The sequence below is a fragment of the Terrapene carolina genome, unplaced genomic scaffold, assembly GCF_002925995.2.
Source record: "Terrapene carolina triunguis isolate 2854851 unplaced genomic scaffold, T_m_triunguis-2.0 Scaffold210, whole genome shotgun sequence".
Taxonomy (NCBI): Eukaryota; Metazoa; Chordata; order Testudines; family Emydidae; genus Terrapene; species Terrapene triunguis.
The window spans coordinates 23,882,101-23,905,214 of record NW_020664561.1 but is presented as its reverse complement, the minus strand read 5'-3'; the positions used below and the strand labels follow the sequence as shown (position 1 = coordinate 23,905,214).

The 23,114-nt window shown below is 38.0% G+C and overlaps 1 protein-coding gene across 1 annotated transcript; it reads right to left on the bottom strand.

The window, feature by feature from the left end:
• Positions 1-1,971: 1,971 nt before the first annotated feature.
• On the bottom strand, positions 1,972-21,595 carry LOC113407283 (complement factor H-like). Its single transcript, XM_026655612.1, has 5 exons — positions 21,362-21,595; positions 10,990-11,175; positions 5,691-5,796; positions 4,488-4,564; positions 1,972-2,189 (listed from the first exon to the last, which is right to left on the bottom strand). Exons 1-5 carry the CDS (start codon positions 21,417-21,419, stop codon positions 1,972-1,974), a joined length of 645 nt encoding a protein of 214 aa, XP_026511397.1. The 5' UTR covers positions 21,420-21,595.
• Positions 21,596-23,114: the final 1,519 nt, after the last annotated feature.

Genomic DNA, 23,114 nt, shown 5'->3' with positions numbered 1-23,114 from the left:
TGTATAAAATATAAAAGCCCTCTAGACCCTGGGATAGATTTCATGAATCTTTCTTTGGATTTTGAAGACATATTTGCAATTTGGGGTAAATATACAGAAGACAAAGTCAGCTCAATGGCATAGAAGCAGCAGCACTCTAGCAGCAGCTTTAAACAACTAACATATGTAATACCAGTCTTCCACATTTGAATTATAAGAAGTAGGGGGATGCCAGAGCTGCAAAAGTTAGCCCAACAGTGTGAATAAGCCATTAATGTGCTTGTCACCTGTCAGACATTTCCTAAATAAACACTTCATAATCAGTTAATATATAAACAATTTCCTGACTCTGAAAACTCACTGGGTTCAATATTAAATGGAAATATTATGTTAAGAAATCTTTTCAGAAGCAAGTATGCCTGGTGCAAGTACATTGGTAAATCAATCCCATACTATGATCTCAAGTTACAAAACAAATTAAGTATCAAATAAGTGATATATCTGGCCATGCCAATTTCAATAAAGCACGATCCACCATGATTGTTTCAGTTTTAAATACTTTAAGAATACCAATAAAGTGGAAGCATACTTGGTTTTGATATTAAATATCAAATGTCATATAGACTCAAACTCTGTTTGCAGGTTAGTCTGTTAATTTTAAAGAATAGGTAACAATAACATGTGCATGTGACAAGTTAGCAGTTAAAAAAATATTACATATGGAGTTATCCTGTATGTGTCACACTCAACACCGGGGAAAGATTAATGCACTTCATTAGTAAAACCATATCATTAACAAAAAACACTCTGGCTGATTAATTTTACTTCAGAACCTGGCTGTTTGCTCCTAGTTCAGTTGCAGGTTGAATGGGTAAAAATTAAAAGCAACTGATATAGCCTACAATCAGGTGTGCTCACAGAGATCAGCTCTTCTCAATGCATGGGAAGGACCTAGAAATTAAATATGACAGGAGTGCTCTGTATTAAGCAGTATTATTTCAGGAGAAGTGAAAAACTAGTATTTTAGATACTGAAGAATGCCACTCCCTCCTGTCTGTGGTGGGACATTGAGCCACCCAATTAAAAAATGAGGGAATGGAACATCCCCTGATATCTCAGCATCCAAGGAGGTGGAAAGATGTAAAGTGGTGCTTTCCAAGGCCATGCTACAAGGAAAAGAAATAGGCACATCCCTGATACATTTCATGTAGAATATGATGATGTTATTTCTAAGTTCCTAAAATGTGCTATATGCCTTACAAAACAAACAAAGCCACAGTTTCTGCCCTGAAGAACATGCAATCTCAATGCAACACAACAGTGTAACAAGTCTTGGCCTGCTAAACCCAGGGTTGTGAGTTCAATCCTTGAGGGGGCCACTTAGGGATCTGGGGCAAAATCAGAACTTGGTCCTGCTAGTGAAGGCAGGGGGCTGGACTCGATGACCTTTCAAGGTCTCTTCCAGTTCTAGGAGACAGGACAGGAAGTCAGGTGGACTTGAGTGGAAATTAGGCTACAATTCTGTTTGATATACAGGAAGGAATATAATTAATCTCATTCCTTTCTACCAGTTTTGGCTCCAAAAATCCAACTATCTAGTTGATCTACTGTCAACAGGATAGATAGTATTAGAATATGCAAAGAATTAATGAATATTTTCAGCTATAAAGACTTTCTTGTTCCATTTATTCACTCATGTATAATGTCTTATGTATCATCAGTGTTAACTTTTCAGTGAAGATTGGGGAATGTCTAGAAGACTCTATTATGACTAAATTTTCTATTTCCCTAGATTATTTTACTTCCTTTACACATATCATGCAATGGAGATGAATACATCAGTTAAGTACTGTAATTATTGTCACTGGAAATATTTTGCTCGTTCCATAACTCTCCTATAGAATAATCAATTTCTAGGAATCTGTAAGTGCCATGATAAGAGCTTCAACAGTACCTTCGAAATCACTTTGGCTAAAGAGAAATTTCACTAAACTAAAAGATAATTTTCTTCTCACCTATGCATGTAGGTACAGCAGCATTCCAATGTCCATCAGCTGAGCAATGTATTTCTTTAGATCCAGAAAGTTTATAGTCTTTATTACATTCAAACTGTACAACTTGGCCAAAGGAAAATTCTTGGTCTGTCTCATATACACCAGCTACAAGGATGTTTCCATTTTCTGGTGCATTTACTGGTAAACACTTGCTCACTGTAAAAATAAAGCTATAATTTAAGGCCTACTCTGTAACTATATTGTAAAACAAAATGGTCAGCATTAAAAATAAGCTAAACACTGTTGCAAAAAAAGAAATCATTCTGGGATGTATTAGCAGGAGTGTTGTAAGCAAAGACACAAGAAGTAATACTTCCTCTCTACTCCACGCTAATTAGGCCTCAACTGGAGTATTGTGTCCAGTTCTGGGTGATGTGGACAAACTGGAGAAAGTCCAGAGAAGAGCAACAAAAATTATTAGAGGTCTAGAAAACATGACCTAGGAGGGAAGATTGAAAAAAAAAATGGGTTGGTTTAGTCTGGAGAAGAGAAGACTGAGAAGGGACATGCTAACAGTTTTCAAGTATGTAAAAGTTTGTTACAAGGAGGAGGGAGGTAAATCGTTCTCTTTAACCTCTGAGGATAGGACAAGAAGCAATAAACTTAAATTACAGCAAGGGCAATTTAGGTTGAACATTGGAAAAATCTTCCTAACTGTCAGGGTAGTTAAGCATTGGAATAAATTGCCTAGGGAGGTTGTGGAATCTCCATCATTGGAGATTTTTAAGAGCAGGCTGAACAAACACCTTAAGGGATGGTCTAGATAACACTTAGTCCTGCCATGAGTGCATGGGACTGGACTCAATGACCTCTTGAGGTCCCTCCCAGTCCTATGATTTTATGATAAACATTAAAATACAGAACAATTGAAAAAATACTATAAGTAAACTACATAGTAAATGCAAAATTCAGCTTTATCACATACTCAGATACCACAGTGACTAATATGGTATAAAGTCAGACTGAGAGACACCAGAGAAAGTTGGTACATGGAGTCTCCTCACTCGGCTGTGCATTCGTCCTGGTTGCAGACAGAGTGTTCATCTAGAATTGCCTTGAGTGATAGATGGGGGCCCAATTAATGTGTCCAGTGGCACTCAGAGCCCAAGCCTTGCTAAAAGTCAACGTTAATTGCTCTTGCTTATGCCAAGACTACATCTGCTCACAGTCTAATCAGTTGGAAAACTGTAGAGAACTGCAGACTGACCAAAACATATCCATCAGTTCACAGTTATTAGCTCAAAATCCTTGATAAAGATATTGGACTACATTCATCACTGGTATAAGTGAGCACAATTTATCTTAGCAGAAAGTTTGGCCCATGCCATATCTCTAATTTCCCATAACTGCACTAACCCAAGAAAAAGAATAAATATATGTGATCAAATATTCCTTATTACAAAGGAAGCCGTTAGATGGGGCCAAATTCCACCCTTGGATGTTTGCATAGACATTAATGGGAGAGTATGTGTGTATCTGAGACCAGAGTTTTGCCTCCAGCTCTTTCTTTTCCCAACTTTCTCCAGTATATCAGTCATCTGCCCAGTCTTTGATTTTGCATCCTATTTCAGGGTTCCTCAAACAAATCTATAAAGATTTATAAATTTTTAATCATGCAGGATTAGTGCACACATTCACAGGCAGTCATGTTTTTCCTTTGGTGAGAAACCCTTAAAAATTTGGCACTAAAGAAATATAAATAATAACAATTCTTACTGGCCAAAGTCACATTCACATCATAACACAAATACTGTACGGGGGTATATGGATTCATTGTATGATGGAACACTTTCCCCACAAATATTAAAGCTTTACAGAACAAAATTAAGAAGGAGATTATCTAAGAATAACATTAAAGGACAGATTGTGACATCCTTGATCACGCCGAATGAGTAATACTACTGAAACCAATAGGACTACATGTGGAGTAAGGTAGAGCCCTGCAGCCAGACTGGGATCCTGCGGGTCCTGCAGGACACACTGCCATAATAGTGGGAAAAAGTAAAATGTATTTTTTGTGGGCGGGATTGGGTGGGCAAAAAAAAACAAAACAAAACAAAAAAAACAGACTGTGGAAATTTGGAGGAAAACACTACATTTCTTGTCAGTTTACCAAGAGTAGCCTATTTGGGAAATTGCTATATATTTTGTTTGAGCTTCTCTTTCCTATATGTGTTTATCTCCCTCCCCTCTCTTGTGGGATTTGTGGGGATCTAAGATTTTTTTTGGTTTGGAGCAGGATAAAAATGCCAGAAATAATTCAAGAGAGGGTGGGAGTGGGTACTGCAGGGCAGGACGGGAGCGGAATTTAAATAGTCCCACAGAGGGCTCTAGAGAAAGGTACTAATCAATGTGAGCAAAGATATCACAGTCAGGTCCTAAACAGTTTTTAGGCAGGCAAATATTAAATAAAAATCAGTTTGAAAAAAAGATTATGTTGTAGACTCCATTTACCTTCACAGTGCGGGAGTTCATTGCTCCATCCATCTGCCTGACACTCACGGAAATTTCTTTGGCTGAGCATCTGATAACTTACCAAAAAAATTGTAACCAAAATATAAAACTCTAAAATACAGCCGCATTATATGTTAACAGGTTATGTGATGCTATTACAGTTAAAACAATATAAATAGTTTCCCCTGTTCTAATACATAAACTAACCCAAAATATTCGCCTGGAGAAGGAAACAATACTGTCTCTACTGGGCTCCTTCTCCATTTTGTTAAACTTCCTATTGCTCACAGTAGCAAAATGTTAAGTGGCAGAAGTAAAGCTTCATTGAAGCTTCTTTATTACAGAGATCTGCTAATGCTAAACTCTGGCTCAGCCCTCTGTATAGAAGCCATTGTAATTCACTGTGGTCTCACAACATTAGGGAGAATTGCAACTTCTAAGCCCAGTTCACTGGTACCCTCAAGCACAAAGGAGGCATAAACCTGGTGAAAATGGCAGATTAAACCAAGTTTATGGATGCTTTGCATTGCCAGAGCAGTCCAAAACAGCCAGACTGTAATGGAGTATATCTTACTATATACAAGATTTTTTATTCAATTTACTAAAGCTCTTTCTAGAGAGCTATAGTTAGTCGTGAAAGCACATGATGAATGTAGTTACTGAGTCTACCACAAAGTCGTTATTTGCAAAAAAAAAACCCTCTGCAATTACTATAGAACAGGAATGATTAATGTTTGGCTTGTAGGTCGGGGCCTGATTTTCATAAGTGCTGACCTCTGAAAATCAGGCCTCTGATATGACCCACTAAGCCCCATAACAAAGCTTCATCAGTTCATTAGTTTCTGAGTCCTGGATCTCCATATTAAATATGAGATCAGCTGCAGTCAGTCTAAGCAAATTAGGTGTGGTCCTCAGGAGGACAAAGTTTGGCTGACTCTGCTACAGAAGTACATTTGAAGGTACAAGATTAAAGAGTTATGTTAAATAGTCTTATGGAAACCCAAAGTGCTTTTAATGTAATAAAGGTTTCATCATTAACCACTTCTAACTATAGAAATCTAAAAATATTAACAGAATGTAAATCTGTCAGACTTAAATAAAAAAATAGCAAAGCCATAACTAGACACCTTACTCCATTAGCTTTTACACCCCATATTGACCTGCTCTAGTGCTACCAGTATACTGAATAACAAAAAAAATTACCCTTCATCACATTTGTACTCAACGCGAGCACCAAATACAAACTCTGTTCCAGCAGTAAGTTCAAAGGAACCAAACTGAATATCTCCAGGATGGCCACAGGGCTTGTCTGGGGGGGATGGAAAAAAAAGGAAAATGTGTTTATAAACCTTCTACAGTGCTGTAAAGGGAGGTAACTTTGACTGTCAGATAGGAATTGTATTTGCTATATCGGGTGGGATTTTCAAAAGCTTTCGGAATTAGCTTAATTCTCTCCTATTAAAGTCAATGGGAGTTTTACCATTGATTTCAGTGGTAGCTGAATGATGAGCGCTTTTGAAAACTGAACCATAATGCTGGCGAATTAAATACTGGGACTATCCAAATTTTTGCTTTCTGAGTGACAAACAGCAAAGAATCTGACTCTATAAAATATTTGTTAATACTCTAAAGGCCTCTGCTCTAAAAGTGGATGCTTTGTCAGACCTACGATCAGATTCAAATACACAATGAAAAGTCCCAGTTTGTTAATATTTTTTTAAGGCACAAGGTTTATTGACCTGATATTTAAAACTTTTCCTTGCACACTTTCAAAAGGATTCTTTCAAAGAGGTAAAGGCTCTTTAGAAATGCTTCAATATGCATACATGTATATTAGGAGGAAAATAAACGCATTATTAAGTCAATCAAGTAAATTACATGTACAGCTTGTTACATAGGTGATACATGGAGACAGAACTATAATTATGCATTGGACCTTTTAACGGAGGGATATGGTAAATTCCAGCATGCTAATGAAGTTTTTTAATACCTGGTCATAAATTCCCAGATTATAGCAGTGAGGAGCTTGAGTTATATGAAAAACATTTTTCATGAAACGATACCTGGCTGAGAGATGGCACTCTGGTTCTGGAGAAGATAAATACACTCCTACAGTGACAGGCTGGGACCCCAGGTGAATGGTTACCCTTCAAACTGGAGCCCAAGGACTTCTTAAGATAGAAGGGTGTGTGACCCAGGGACCTCTTGGTGCCATCTGGCAGAGGGCATCGGTGTACATAAGGATTACAGGGATCCCCCTTGGTCTGGTATCTACCTACTAGTTTGCACAAGCGTGTCATATAAGGTCTCTACTGAAAGCTTGTGTCACAATGGTCATCATGATCACTGCAAAATGTATGTATGGATAATATGTAAGGTGTTTATACACACACACACACAGAAAATTATGTTCTTATGGCCTGTGAGTTGGAGTCAGTCACCAGAAGTTGAAAAACAAGTTTATTTCAGGCAGAAAATGTTTATCTAGCAGTCTGTAAGTAAATAGAGAATTGTATAGTCCACAATGAATGCCCATTTACAGTCTGAGCTAAATGATAATGATGGGATTATGAAATCTTCAGAGGGGGGAATTTACAGCAGGAAATCATGGATTTTTGGACTACAACTGTAGGTACAGAGACTAACTCTACATTCTTCATCTAGGATGTAAGATAACAGAGGGTTTGCTTCATGAAATAAGGATCACAGACAGACAAGTTTTTTAATCCTGGGAGAAGAACTTTGGGTGATGTAAAGATCACTAGACAGAAGAGTATCATGTTCGTTAAGTCTGGGCTCTATTATGTGTGTTATGATTCTGTTTTAGCTGTAACCCTTTGTTTCCAATATTTCAGCTTGCTATCATTTGAAACTCTGTTTTTTGTTAAATAAACTTAAAAATGCTTTCTCTATGAACAAACTTAAGTGCTGTGTGTTAAGCAGAACTGTATTCTGTGGTATAACTGGTAAGCTGTGGTCTGTTCCTTTTGGAATAGAGGATCTGGGAGTTCTGGGAGTGTCAAGTGGATTTGGCCTGGATGCTTCAGGCAGATTCTTGAAGGACTTGGGGGTTGGTGTATGCCTATCACTAACCTGAAGAGGAACAGCGCAGCCTGCATAGGCTGAGAGAAGAGTGCTCGTTCTGCCTGTGGCTAGTGGTGTCAGGAAGCTGCACCCTGATAGGCACAGTTAACGGGAGGTGGTAGTGAGGTGCCTCACAACCCTACCCCTGGGAAGCACCACAGTGGAGTAATAAGGCAGGATCTACACCCAGTTTGCTTACATACTGAGATAGTCACACGTGAGAAGGGTGAAAAATGAAGAAAAAGGTTATGGATTGCTGTTTTCTGTTTATTTCAGGTAAGGAAATAGAGTGCAGTATAAAATGAGTAGACAAGAAACATACTCCAAACTACATATGCAATAGTTGGAGCAGCAATGTGAAGCTCATGAATTAGATGAAGAGAAAATCACTGAGAAACTGAGATTTTCACTCATGGAACAAGGTAAGTTATGCATAGGTATAGCTCTCAATGAAACAGCTATGAAGTTGGAGTTGGCCATCTAGGAGGTGACAAAAGTAGAGAAGGAACCATCTGTGGGGAGCCAAAGATAAATGGGATGCAGTGGAAGCCACACAGCAGAGAGCACTGGAGCTGGAAGACAAAATTTTTGAAGCCCAAGAAGCAGAGGTCAAAGAAAAGGAGAAGAGGCAAGAAAAAGAGATGGCAGGCAGCACACTCTGAGCATACTGGACTTACAAAAGCAGATCCTTCAGCCCACGTGTAATCCTCACCAGGGATCACACAGCTGGGACAAACTGTGTGCTAGTTACAGGGAGACTGATTGCACTGAAGAATATTTAACCACCTTTGAAAGGATCTGCAGTGTACATAACTCTGTTGACTGGAGAATGACCATCTTACTCTCCAAACTGAATGGTAAAACTTTGAAGGTGTTTAATTATATGGATGTAAATAAGAGTATGAAGTATGACATTTTAAAATTGTCTGTGTCAAAAAGGTTTCAAATTGCACCAGAGGCATACCACAAAGTTTATAAACCTTTAAAAGGTTGACAAGTTAAGTCACAGGAAATATGTTCATAAAATGGTAGATTATTTGAAAAAAAAATGACAAAAAGTAAAGGGGCAGAAACTTATGACCAGTTAATAAATCTATTTGCTCAAGAACATTTCTCTGATGTCTGCTCTAAGCAGGAGAGAGCTGCAGGTGGGAGACATCTGTGGAAGCAGCCACAGAAGCAATTGACTTGTACATAGAAGAGAGATCCTTCATAGAGTGCACATCCCAAAGGGAAGGGCAAAAAGCCTATAGTAAAAGAGTGTCTTTGGTTTGTTCCTGGAAAAAAGGAGGGAGGGAATGGGATTAAGCTCACATCACCCTTTATTTCATATTTAAGAGCAGGGCCTCACTGGCTAAGTTTCTGAACCATTTACTCTAGTTCTGTAGCTATTCTGCATAATTTTTCACCTCCGATTTCTTTACTGTTTATTATTAGAATACTGTGTCCAGTTTTGGTGTTCACACTTCAAAAACGATGTTGGTAAAGAGCTCAGAAAAGAGCAACAAGAATGATTAGAGATCTGGAAAACATGCCTGACTGAGAAACTAAAGAGACTCAATCTATTTAAGTTTATCAAAGAGAAGATTAAATGAAGATTTGATTGTGGTCTACAAGTGTCTTCACTGGGACAGTGATTTCCAATAATAAACCACTTTTTAAACTAAGAGAAGAAGGCATAACAAAATCAAATGTTTGGAAGTTGAACCTAAGTACATTCAAACTAGAAATAGGCAAAAAGAGTTAAATGAGGGTAAATTAACCATTGGATCAGTTTACCTAGGACAGGGTGGATTCTTCATCACTTGCAATCTTTAAATCAATGTTATATCTTAAACAGAAATTATGGTCTTGATGCAGAAATTATTGGGTTGTGTTCTTTGGCTTGGGTTATGGAGGAAGTCATACCAGATGATCATAATGATCCCTTCTGGTCCTAGCATCTATGATTTTCTCTTAATGATCTTCATGTCAAATTAACTTTGCTACATGTAGGATATTTTGATTGGCGATGTAGACTATCTGGGAAAGAAGCATATTTGGACGACTCAGAGAAGATAACTGATTCCAGATTTAAAGGAAGGCCAAGTGAAGAGAGAAGTAGTCACTTGAGCATGTAATCAAAAGGAAAGGAATCGTGGGACCCCTTCCTAAAAGTGCTGGCCATGTTCATTCTTGGAACAAGCACTATTTAATGACCTTCAGAGAGCTAGTCTTTATTCAGACCACTTTGCTTCTTCAATGAGCTTTACAAACATAATCTCTTTTAAATGATTATATGATATCTACAACATCAGCCTTGAAAGAACATATGGTAAAATTTATGGGAAGTTTACTTTTTAATTCAAAATTACAGTAGATGTTAATCTGACATAATTATTCATAGAGCTGGTCAGGAATTTTCTGTCTGAATGACCTTCTGATGGATAATGCAGTTTCTGCAAAATTGATATTTTCTTTGGAAAAAAAATCTTGATCTTTCCAAACATTTTCGATTTTCCACTAGGAAAATTTAAATGAAATATTTCATTGTGGGTCACTTCAACCTGAATTAGAATGTTTCAATTTCTTGAATTGACCCAGAACATTTAGTTTTGAATCAGGTCAATAAAACATTAAATTGCATTTCTATGAATTCGTTATATAATGGGAGATGTAGTTGTTTGAGTCCTGCTTCTCTCCTGCAGGCCATGTTTCCTGGAGCACTACATCTCCCATAATGCAATGTGGATTTCTCTCTGATTGATAGGCATTTTGCAATATGGAGGTCACATGATTTTCAGTAGATAATAAGTGCTGTGGTCTGGTCAGGGAGCCTATATGGAAAAAATGGAGGTATCAAGGGTCCTGAACATCAATTCCCATGAGGCAATGCATCGCTTTGGTAAAATGCAATTTGAATAGAATTGATTGAAAATGTTTCATTTCAATCAAAACTGTTGAAATAAAATGTTTTCAGAACCAATTTTTTTTTAAATGTCCATTCTGTGAAATTTCACAATTTCAACTTTTCATCCTAATTTATGACAAAAACAAATGTTCAAATGTAAGAATTTCCCATAGGATGGAAATTCTGAATTTTGCTCAGTTCTAGTTATTTCTTACTATGAAGTAGCTATGTTTACCTTGAACAACTGTTAAAAAAAACTGCTTTGCTAAATCGTCTATCTGTACCTTTGGTGTCTGTATTGTAAATCATTGTAGTAATAAAAAAGATTTTTAATAGAATTTTCTTTCTCACTAAAGTTTAGGGGCCAAATCTTGGATTTATTACAAACAAAACTCCAATTGAAGTTAATGAGCATCATTGCCCAAGTGAGGACTTTGTGATGTCGCCCTAAATGTTGACCTGAAGAAAAAGGGAAAATGACTGAAAGTATTTCAGTTGAACATATGCACATTTTTCAAAGATACTTACTTCTACATTCCACGTATGGGTGGAGATGTTTCCACACACCATTTGTACACTCAAATGTCACACGACCAAGTTTTATGTACCCAGGTCGACAGTTGTAAATTGCTGAAGTACCATGTGGATAGGATGCCTTGTCCCAGGTTCCTGTAAGTATTTCCTTAGTTCTTCTAGGAGGTGGAGTTTCACAATCTAGAAATTAAGTAAATGAGAATAATAATTATTAAAATAGATGGTAAATACCCAAAAATAATGTTAACAAAAGGAAGAATGAGATTTGAGAGCGAGCAAGTACAGCTTCTTGATCGTAATCGCCACACAGAGTTGTTTAGAAAGATCATGGACAACTGAAAGGTTTCAGACTGGTAGCCGTGTTAGACTGTATCAGCAAAAACAACGAGGAGTATTTGTGGCATTTTACAGACTAAAAAATTTATTTGGGCATAAGCTTTTGTGGGCTAAAACCCACTTCATCAGGTGCATGGAGTGGAAAATACAGTAGGCAGGTATATATACACAGTACATGAAAAGATGGGAGTTGCCTTACCAAGTGGGGAGGTCAATGCTAACAAGACAATTCAATTAAAGTGGAAGTGTGCTATTCTCAACAGGAGGAAAAATCACTTTTGTAGTGGTAATGAGGCTAATGTAATCAGGGTGGCCCATTTCAAACAGTTGACAAGAAGGTGTAAGTAACAGTGGGGGGGGGGGAATTAGCATGGGGAAATTAGTTTTTGTAGTGACCCATCCACTCTCAGTCTTTATTCAGGCCTAATTTGATGGTGTCCAGTTTGCAAATTAATTCCAGTTCTGCAGTTTCTTGTTGGAGTCTGTTTTTGAAGTTTTTTTGTTGAAGAATTGCCACTTTTAAGTCTGTTATTGAGTGTCCAGGGAGATTGAAGTGTTCTCCAACTGGTTTTTGAATGTTATAATTCTTGACATCTGATTTGTGTCCGTTTATTCTTTTGCATAGAGACTGTCCGATTTGGCCAATGTACAACGTACAAACTGGACACCATCAGACTAACCTGATTTTTAATAGAATGGGAAAAACTTGGTACATATCCCTAAGCAAACCAAAATTATCAATCAAATGTGAAACAATAAATATCTAGATACTGGGGATAATTATCTTTCAATACATAAAAGGGACAGTAGATGCATAGTATGGAGAGTGGGAACAGAGATAATTGCTTTGATTTCAACATAAGCGACCCCACCTACTGTCTTCTCTCCCTCAACCACAGCTCCCCCAGGCCAGCCCTCCCACCACCAGAGGAAAAAAGGATAAAGATACCCCCAACTCCCAAGACCTCTACTTCTGCAGCTCTAATCTCCATACCTGCTACTACTTCCCATCACTGTCTGACATCAACTTCCTGCTTTCCACTGACCCAATTTTCCAAATCCCCTCCCTTAGCTTCGCCACACCTCTTCTTCTTCAATCTGAGTCCCAACCTTCCCACTCCCTCCAATACTGAGACTATTTGTGTTCACAGAGAACTGGTGAATAACTAAATTCCAGAAATCCATATCACACCCTCTTCATCCTTCAATCATTTTGTTTTCTGTCCCAGATTTTTGTCTGTCATGACACTTTTCTTCAGGTCAATCAATACGCACACATTCCCTTCCCTACAGCTTCTTACAATGCCTCCTAAGCTGTGTCCAGGAAAATAACTTCTCTACAAAGTATAACCCAGACTATGAACAATAAGGGGAAGTGGTTTGCATTTATTCCAGTATGATATTCCTGAGCACAATGAGAATGAAATAAGAAGGGCTAGAAAACCCCGGAGGCTCCAGGCAGAGCTCCCAGTGTTGCTAGCTCTTGGAATTTCATTTCAAATCTCATATTTGGTGTTGCCCTTAAAGCCTGATCTCCTGGAGTTATAGGATTACATGAGAATAGCAGTTTTCACTTTTTGTGAAGTTTCTAGCCCTCATGGTTATGGAGAAGACTGGAAAACATGAACCCTAAAGGCTCAAAAACCTAGAAGGCAAATAAAAAGTACCTCAAATTTATTATTTTTAACATCTTATGATTTGTTGAGGCCCAACTCATGATATTTGTATGCTTGGGGTCATCAGTATGGGCACATGTGGAAGTAGAAAAGAATTAGCAGATTGAGGAAACAGAGCTCACTAGGCTCTGTAGAATATATAAAAGGAAGCAAACTAAACTGCTAGGGGCTACTAGTTCTAGCTGTGCAGCCACTGTCACAAAGTCGAAAGGGACCTTCTCTGTGAGTTCTGCACTTTGCTCTATTTAGACCCTTTTTGTTTGTTTCTAACCTGCTTGTAGCCTTCTCTTCTGAGGGAACAGACATGAAGACTCAGGGTCAAATTTCAAAAGTACTGGGGAGAGTAAATCCTATTTTACAGCATTGTGGACTGTAACTACTATTGATTTCAAAGAGATATAGGATCTTAAATGCCTATGTTACTTTTGAAAATGGGACTTGGGTGTTTTGAAAATTTTACCCCTTGAATTCAGAAGCTCCTGATTGCCAGGTTCATACTCAAACCACTAGATTATTTCTCTTGCTCAAGAGTTTTTATTTACTTTTTGACTCTCTAAGTCACATGCTCTTTATCGGTACTGGCAACAAAACAATATAGAGGCTGCTACATTTAAAGATTTTAAAAAACAAGCATAAGAGGTCTGACATTCTTCAATCTCCCCCCCCCCCAAAAAAAAAATCCACAGTAAAACAAACAAAATCCTTCCCATACAATGATTCACAGAGGTTAAAACACACACACACACAAGAAAAATCTACAGTGAGGAAAAAATTGCATAGAATACATGAAAATACATGAAAATGTAAAAGGAAATTGTCCCCAATACAACCAATGACCTAACATTTCCTGTTCTCAGTGCAGATATGACTGGACCACATTCACTACTGCTCTTTCTTGTCTGCTGGATTTCTCCTCCCCTAACATTCACAGAGCTTGCCAAACAATCCCATAGTCCCAGTGTTTGAAAACAGTCACAGGCAAACTGGCTCACCACTTCTCAGGCTTCTCCATACAGCCTACTGTCATGGGTGGTACCCTACTATTGTTTCCAGATATCACTACATAAAAGGGTGTTTTAGGAGGGTGTTTAGGACACCCAAAGATCTGTGATTGTCTATAGATCAAAAGGCCTTTTGACAACCATTAACACCTTCCAGCATAACTATAACAGCAGCACCACTTTTTTTTTTTTTTTTTTTAAGGAACACGCACACAATGGAGGATTCTCAGATAAAAAGACCTGAACACAGTCTGAAAATCAGCTATAGCTAAAAAAGACTCTTTATGATGATTTGAATCACCAAGAAGAAGAAAAAACTTCTGTAGAAAAAACAAAATGCAAGCAAAATGTTCAGTCATAAGGAATTTACTCCCAGTGAGATTCATTGAGTTCAGGAAGGTTTGTGCAAGGTCCTTTGCACCACTCAAGTGGTGAGGCCACATGCAGATTGGAGGCAGCAATAGAAGGTACACCTTGAGTGCCATATAATGGGGTCTCCATGCTGCCCCTCTGTTGGACGTTGTCCTGGTGCTGACTAGAAGGGAGACACCCAATGAACAATTAAGCAAGTGGGACAATATGTCGCTGCTAGGCTGGGGTGGGAGGAGGAAGCTGCACTATGGGTTCCTGCCCTGGCAACAGCTGGGAGTGGTAGATTTTAGTTCCCCGGTGCCCCTGAACTTCTGCAGCACAAATCCTAATTACTGTCTTTATGTAGGAGATGAATTTCATTTTATTTGCACCAAAAATTCCTTTACCTCTCAATATTTATAATTCACTAATATGAATGCCTATAGCTGTGTAAGGAACACAATCTCAGAAAGTTATGCAAAACCAGGAGAACCATTTATTACAGAACAAGTCTGTAAAACTAAAGCATACAACTGTGTAAAAGTATTACTCTAGGCCCACTAGAGGGAGCTCACATGCTATCAAAAACCAGATGCTGGGACTTTCAGAGTAACTAGCAAGACCCATTAAAACTCATTTGCTTTTTTAATGCGCTAACTTTTTGCTTCCCTCCTTTTTTAAATAATATGTTGGGTTGATATCCTGATTAATCACTAGCAATTATTACATACCAACAGCTAAGTGAAATGTATTCCTCATCTTTGCTTTCTCTCAAAAAGGTATCTTTTCTTTCTTCTCGTTTCAGACCTTTGCATACAGTTCTGCTCACTTGAATGGATAAATGATAATAGTTCTATAACTAAATAGCAACATTTTGGCTGCAGGAGTGCTTGTGCAGTAGTAACATTAAAATATAAAAACCATTGGGCCCTCAGTTTTTTTCATACATCTGTAATGCATCTTTATAACACATTTGTGCACCAAGTAGTCACCTTGAAGTTCAAATAGGTGGTGAGAAGGATAGAATGTGGACTTAAGTGTTTCCATTTTTTAGTGTATAAATTCCATTAAGTAGTGAAATTTTCTCTTCGTGTCTATGAGAAATTTATTGTGCATGCTTACATCAAAGGGAAAATAGACTTGTGTCTGCTTCATTTTTTCTTTAATAAATGACACCTTTGACAATATTGTTTTTATTGACAAATTAAAATAAATCTCATTATGATCATTTCAATGGTTGCACGTGATTCTAGATTTGGTTTTCTTTATATCATTTAATTCAGAGTGTGACTTTTATGTAAGATTCTGGTGCAATTTATTTTCCCCTAGCCTTAATGAAGTGGCACATTTTAGGATTTCCTAGAAAAAACTTGGGTTGAAAGGAGACCAAGAATTTCTCAGATTTTACAGAAATTGTATATTTCAGAGAAGCTCATGGCACTTTGAGTTCTCAGAATGGGAAAGGCATAGTCAAAAGCTCTATGTTCACGAAGATTATTTTTTTCATTAAGGATAGCACTAACTTTTCTAATCTTCCCTGCCCATATCATCTGCTTTTGTAGTCTCTTTCATTAGCAACTTCAAGAACATTTAAGCAGCATTGGAGTTCAATAGAATACCAATGCACGACTGATTGTATCACGCACAGGACACTATCATATTCAAATCCCACTTCAAGCATGTTTATAAAGAAAAGGCTACATATAATGTTTTTATTACAACAAATATAAAACCCAAATTGATCTTGCTCACAATTCCATTTGCTCTCTATATACATGCTGTTGGTAGGCTTCATGGTTGGCCCCATTAACCATGATGCCAGTTCATCAGCACAGTAACTATCTATTCGAGTAATTTTCTCTCTATAGTCTCCATAAGAGCTACTGTAAAAGCTTACATTGCACATAACCTACTATTAACGGCAACTATTTGAATCATTCTCACAATATTTTACATAGTTAGATTTTCTTAATTAACAGGCTATGAAACATTAATTTTCTCAAACTTGACTAACATTTATATTCAAGTTTCAGAGTAGCAGCCGTGTTAGTCTGTATCCACAAAAGGAACAGGAGTATCTGTGGCACCTTATAGATTAACAAATATATTTGAGCATAAGCTTTTGTGGGCTAAAACCCACTTCATCGGATGCATGCAGTGGAAAATACAGTAGGAAGATATATATATATATATATATATATATATATATATACACACACACACACAGAGAGAGAACATGAAAAAATGGGTATTACCATACACACTGTAATGAGAGTGATAAGTTAAGGTGAGCTATTACCAGCAGGAGAGGAAAAAAAAACTTTTTGTAGTGGTAATCAAAATGGACCATTTCCAGCAGTTGACAAGAAGGTATGAGGAACTGTAAGGGGGAAAAAATAAACATGGGGAAATAGTTTTACTTTGTTTAATGACCCATCCACTCCCAGTCTTTATTCAAGCCTAATTTAATGGTGTCAAGTTCACAAATTAATTCCAATTCAGCAGTCTCTCGTTGGAGTCTGTTTTTGAAGTTTTTGTTGTTGTTATATTGTGACTTTTAGGTCTGTAATCGAGTGATCAGGGAGATTGAAATGTTCTCCAACTGGTTTTTGAATGTTGTAATTCTTGACGTCTGATTTGTGTCCATTTATTCTTTATGTAGAGACTGTCCGGTTTGGCCAATGTACATGGCAGAGGGGCATTGCTGGCACATGATGGCATATATCACATTGGTAGATGTGCAGGTGAACGAGCCTCTGATAGTGTGGCTGATGTGATTAGGTCCTATGATGGTGTCCCCTGAATAGATATGTGGACAGAGTTGGCAACGGGCTTTGTTGCAAGGATAGGTTCCTGGGTTAGTGTTTTTGTTGTGTGGTGTGTGGTTGCTGGTGAGTGTTTGCTTCAGGTTTGGGGACTGTCTGTAAGCAAGGACTGGCCTGTCTCCCAAGATCTGTGAGAGTGATGGATAGTCCTTCAGGATAGGTTGTAGATCCTTGATGATGTGCTGGAGAGGTTTTAGTTGGGGGCTGAAGGTGACGGCTAGTGGCATTTTTTTACTTTCTTTGTTGGGCCTGTCCTGTAGTAGGTGACTTCTGGGTACTCTTCTGGCTCTGTCAATCTGTTTCTTCACTTCAGTAGGTGGGTATTGTAGTTGTAAGAACGCTTGACAGAGATCTTGTAGGTGTTTGTCTCTGTCTGAGGGGTTGGGGCAAATGCGATTGTATTGTAGAGCATGGCTGTAGACAATGGATCGTGTGATTTGGTCAGGATGAAAGCTGGAGGCATGTAGGTAAGTATAGCGGTCAGTAGGTTTCCGGTGTAGGGTGGTGTTTATGTGACCATCGCTTCTTAGCACTGTAGTGTCCAGGAAGTGGATCTCTTGTGTGGACTGGTCCAGGCTGAGGTTGATGGTGGGGTGGAAATTGTTAAAATCATGGTGGAGTTCCTCAAGGGCTTCTTTTCCATGGGTCCAGATGATGAAGATGTCATCAATGTAGCGCAAGTAGAGTAGGGGCATTAGGGAACGAGAGCTGAGGAAGAGTTGTTCTAAGTCAGCCATAAAAATGTTGGCATACTGTGGGGCCATGCAGGTACCCATAGCAGTGCCGCTGATTTGAAGGTAATACATTGTCCCCAAATGTGAAATAGTTATGGGTGAGGACAAAGACACTAGGTTTGCCGTGACATTATCAGGGATACTGTTCCTGACGGCTTGTAGTCCATCTTTGTGTGGAATGTTGGTGTAGAGGGCTTCTACATCCATAGTGGCTAGGATGGTGTTTTCAGGAAGATCACCAATGGACTGCAGTTTCCTCAGGAAGTCAGTGGTGTCTCGAAGATAGCTAGGAGTGCTGGTAGCGTAGGGCCTGAGGAGAGAGTCTACATAGCCAAACAATCCTGCTGTCAGGGTGCCAATGCCTGAGATGATGGGGCGTCCAGAATTTCCAGGTTCATGGATCTTGGGTAGCAGACAGAATACCCCTGGTCGGGGTTCTAGGGGTGTGGCTGTGCAGATTTGCTCTTGTGCTTTTTCAGGGAGTTTCTTGAGCAGATGGTGTAGTTTCTTTTGGTAACCCTCAATGGGATCAGAGGGTAATGTCTTGTAGAATGTGGTGTTGGATCGCTGATCTATCCAGCTATACTTTTAGCCCAGCAGAAGTATCTGTCGTATCTCAGGGCCTCTCCTTCTGCCCCTCCACCCCCACGAACATGATACAGTTCTATGGTGACCTAGAATCCTATTTTCTACGTCTCTGACTCAAGGAATATTTCCAACACACCTCTGAACAGCATATTAACCCACAGAGACCTTCCTACCAACACTACAAAAAGAAGGATTCTGGGTGGACTCCTCCTGAAGGTCGAAACAACAGACTGGACTTCTACATAGAGTGCTTCCACCAACGTGCACGGGCTGAAATTGTGGAAAAGCAGCATCACTTGCCCCATAACCTCAGAACACAGATGCAGAACTCAGTGCCATCCACAGCCTCAGAAAGAACTCTGACATCAGAAACAAAGGCTGACAAAGGAGGTGCTGTTGTCATCATGAATAGGTCGGAATATGAACAAGAGGCTGCTAGGCAGCTCTCCAACACCACATTCTACAAGGCATTACCCTCTGATCCCACTTTACAGGTTGTCACGAACTGCACCTTCCTGGGCATACACCTTGTTCAAAACTGGTGTCTCTGGGTCACTGGTACAGCCCTGTTACCCCTCAAAGCTTCCTCTCAGGAAACTTACCTGTGAATATTGGATAATCCTGGCTGCTTTTCTTTACTCTATTTTGAGGACTCTTCAGATTTTTTTCAAAAGATCTCAATTGACTATGCCTCCAACTTCTGGGTTTGGTAAACCCCTAAATATTTATTTAACCAGAGTAAATATAACATAAACATAAAAATAGTTTTCAGTAACCCTTCTACTTCTTACTCCCAGACCAGAGGGAAAACCTATAAAGCCCAGTACTTCTTCCCTTCCTGATCACAGTCTATTTCTCCAACCTTTGTGTGTGATCATGATCCCATCCTCCTGACGAGCCAACTGACAACTCTCAAATTCAACCTCCGCTCCCAAGTTTCAAGTGAGCGGTCTGGGTAGAGCTTCCATCCAGTAGTCTATTCCATCCAATAGATTTCAGAATGAAGTTCTAGAGGCTGATATTCCACTCACAAACTGGTGCTATTCCACTGATTTAAATTGAATTACTCCTGGTTTACACTAACAGAAGCCAGGGGGAATCTAAACTCTAATGTCTATACTTATTGACAGAAACCGTGGCCACTTTGAAGTTAATGGGAGTTTTGCATTGACTTCACTGGGGATAGGATTTCACTCATCATAATGATCTATTTATTGCTCAAGCAAGAACTTTACTAACCATGATTTTAAAATATATTTAAAAGAAAATAGAAAATAAATTCTGGGACTTTAGCTGTTTTTTTAAAGGCATAGTCTGTGCTCTGCTAATTGTGTCAATTGTATGGATGGGTGACACTTTTGTTTTAAATTCATTTTAGTAAAGGGCTCTAAGACAAATTATTCTATTGTTTACATTGTTGTAGATCTGGAATCATTTCACTGTAGAAAACGGATTTACCCCTGATTTACAACAGTAAAACTTAATAGTAACATCTGTCCTGCTGAATCAAATGTTGCCTCATTTACACGCCCTTGCAATCCCACTTATCTGAGGAATGTTACATGGGTGTAAAAAGGAGGCCAAACTTGACCCACTTTGTTTTTTTCAAACTCAAAGATATTTTTACACTACTTTGAAACAACTGAGACCTTAGTAAAAGGTTTGTAAAGTAGTATATTAGTTATACATTTTAATAAATAATTGTTTGGTTTAAATTATAATAGCAATAATAACATTGATATTGCCTACTGACTTTCCAGTTAAAACTCAATCCCACTGAAATATTCTGAAAGAGAAAAGGGTATCTGAAAAATATTAGATTCCAATCCTGCAATATTTACTCAGCTGCAAGGTCCCACATAAAATCACTGAGATTGCTTAGGTGACTAAAAGCTCAGGACTGTATGTAATTTGTAATTATGTAATTAATGTATGTAATTAAAAATTAAAAGTGATCAGAGAAGTGAGACATGGATCAATGAGACCCTTCTAATGCAAATGCAGGTACAGTTCCTCAATAGAAGGCATATTGTATATTAAACTATTATACACCCTAATCATACAGTATAGACACAGTCTTATATTACAGAGGAAACCATTTGAAAATTAACAAAAAGGCAGATTGTTAGCCTTAGGGCATAAGAAATTGATCTGTGTTACAGTAAATGTCAAGAGGGCTACTAAAGAAATATAGGGAGAACACAGTTGGAACTAAAAAAATGAAAGAAAGTTTTCATACAAAAACTTTGCCCCTTTAATGGACAAGAAGTTTATTTCTCTGTCATCTAGCCATACAACCAGGATTTTCAAAATACGTATTTTGAAAGCACCTATTCCAGTCAATACAGCAAATAGTATTCTTGCAGTTTAACTTATTAATGACTTACAGTAATTAAATAAAAAAAATTCTTTTGGTTAAGGGATTTTGTAACTTTTTCAATATTGTATGTAATATTTACCTTATTCATTCTACAGGAGATTTTTATTTATTCACAATTTGTAGATGTTAGCTTTCAACAATTATAACACAAATTTATATATTAAGCTGACAAACATATTGGATTTCTTGGCTCTAGTTTCTAAGCACAGTAATCAGTGAAAAAGCTGAACTTCAGTTTAATAGCATTGGGCACTACAGCAAAATGTAGCCAAATACACAGTTGACATCACACTTACTATAAGATACTGCATACTGACTACTGCAAGACAGTTTTAATTAGTTTTGACTCCGAGACTGCCGAAAAAAATGATAATCAAAGTTTTATCTATATTTATAAAATATTTTAGCGACCACTTGTCCCAGACTGTCCCCAACGTATCAGTGAGGATCATGTCTTTCTTTTTAACAAACTTACCTTTTTCTGCAGTACATGTCCAGAGTAGGAGCAGAACAGTATAGCCCAGCAATATCATCTCAGTGCCTCAGAAACAGACCATCACATTTACAATGATAGGTGGTACTTTCTGTTGCTCTGGGCTATGTACACTCTGTCTTCTAACACTAACTGCTCCTGGAGCTGACCTTGCAAAGATTTTATTCTCTGACTTCAGCAATCACTTCCCCTAATCTTCTTGCAACACACAATAGTCTCTTTCTTTCTACACACATATATTATGCAATCTTTGCAGAAAAAAAAAAAAGAGAGCCTTGTTACTATTGGTTGTCTCTGTCCTTTCTGTGTTCTGTTTGCTTTTACCACACACTTCATATCTGAGAGTCACCACAATCCCTCCTACTTAACACAAAATCAAATACAAGTTGCTTCAATGAATCTAAAGTTTATTTTGAAAGGATATTTTCTCTGTGTTTTATATGCTTAATTAATCAAATGTTAAATTTTATATGTTGTAATAGCAACTAAGGGCCTGATCCTGACCCACTGAAGTCAGGGACAAAATTCATTAACTACAACAGAAATAGGATCAGGTACCTAATCTTTCTTCACACTCTTAACCCTTCCCTAGCAGACCAACCATCACATTGCAGTCCCTCACAGTCACACTGAGGTTATTCTAAAATACTAAGAAATACAGTATTTGGCCCTTGCAGAAACAGCTATATGGAGGGAAAAAAGATTGAACAAAAAGAGATAGTGAGTAAGATCCAGCTCAGTACTTTTGTGGAAAGTGGAGAATTCTCATGCATTGTGCTATTATTCCACATCCAGTGACAAAAGGCAGAGTAATTTAAAGAGTTGTGCAACCAGGATGGCATGCAATTTCAGTTGTTGAAAGGAGAGAGTCTACAGCAGGTGGAATTGACTAACTTTGCCTACATGTGATCACATCTGTACCTGTACTTGCTGGTAGTCTGCCACTCTTGCCTTTTGTTCTTCATGCTAACAGCAGCCCATGACAATTCTGGACTTTACTGCCCAGACCAAGGGTTCTCAAAAGTTTCACAGGTTGGGCCATCTCTTAATAAAGATTATTTCATAGACCACCTCCTCTCCCATTGGCAACTGCACAGACAATTTGTTCTCCCATTCACAATCGCTTTACGCAATAAGTGGAATCTACAACAATGGCTTATGTGGAAAAAATAATATCAGTAACACATTTAGTGTACTTTTAAGCTTCTTTTAATGCAATTTAGCAAAGTAAACAAGGAGTACAGCCCATAGCATGTGACCAGATACGTCTCTGAAGACCACTACGAATTCACAGACAAGAGTTTGGAAACCTCTGAACTAATAATATACTTTTCACTATACAGAATAGAGCTGGGAGGGAAACAGGTTTCCCATCATGTGAACATTTTCAAAGTGTAAAAAAAAAAAAAAAATCCTATACTCTATCAGGACAAAAAGTTTCTCTCTCAAATTTTTGCAAACCTAAAAAAAAAAAGTTTGAGTCAATCAAAACATTTCATTTCAATTTTGACATTTCTATTTATTTAAAACCTTATTTTGGCTAGATAGCAGTAAAGTTATTTCAACTAGAAAAAATATTTTTATTTTGAATATGTCAAAATGAGGCTTTTCAACAGTTTTGAAACTGTTTTCCAATAATTCTTCAAGATTCATGGACACTGACCCTGTTTTGTGAACAATTTTGATTTTAATATAAAAAAAAATTGTCAAAAAATTCCCAACCAGCTCTTGTTTA

What these genes read in the sequence shown, in the direction of transcription:
- LOC113407283 (XM_026655612.1), bottom strand. Translation starts at nt 21,419, where the DNA reads ATGATATTGCTGGGCTATACTGTTCTGCTCCTACTCTGGACATGTACT. An exon ending in GACATGTACTGCAGAAAAAG is followed by an intron (nt 11,176 to 21,361) that starts GTAAGTTTGTTA and finishes CTTAATTTCTAG; the next exon opens with ATTGTGAAACTCCACCTCCT. An exon ending in GAGTACAAATGTGATGAAGG is followed by an intron (nt 4,565 to 5,690) that starts GTAATTTTTTTT and finishes TTTTTTGGTAAG; the next exon opens with TTATCAGATGCTCAGCCAAA.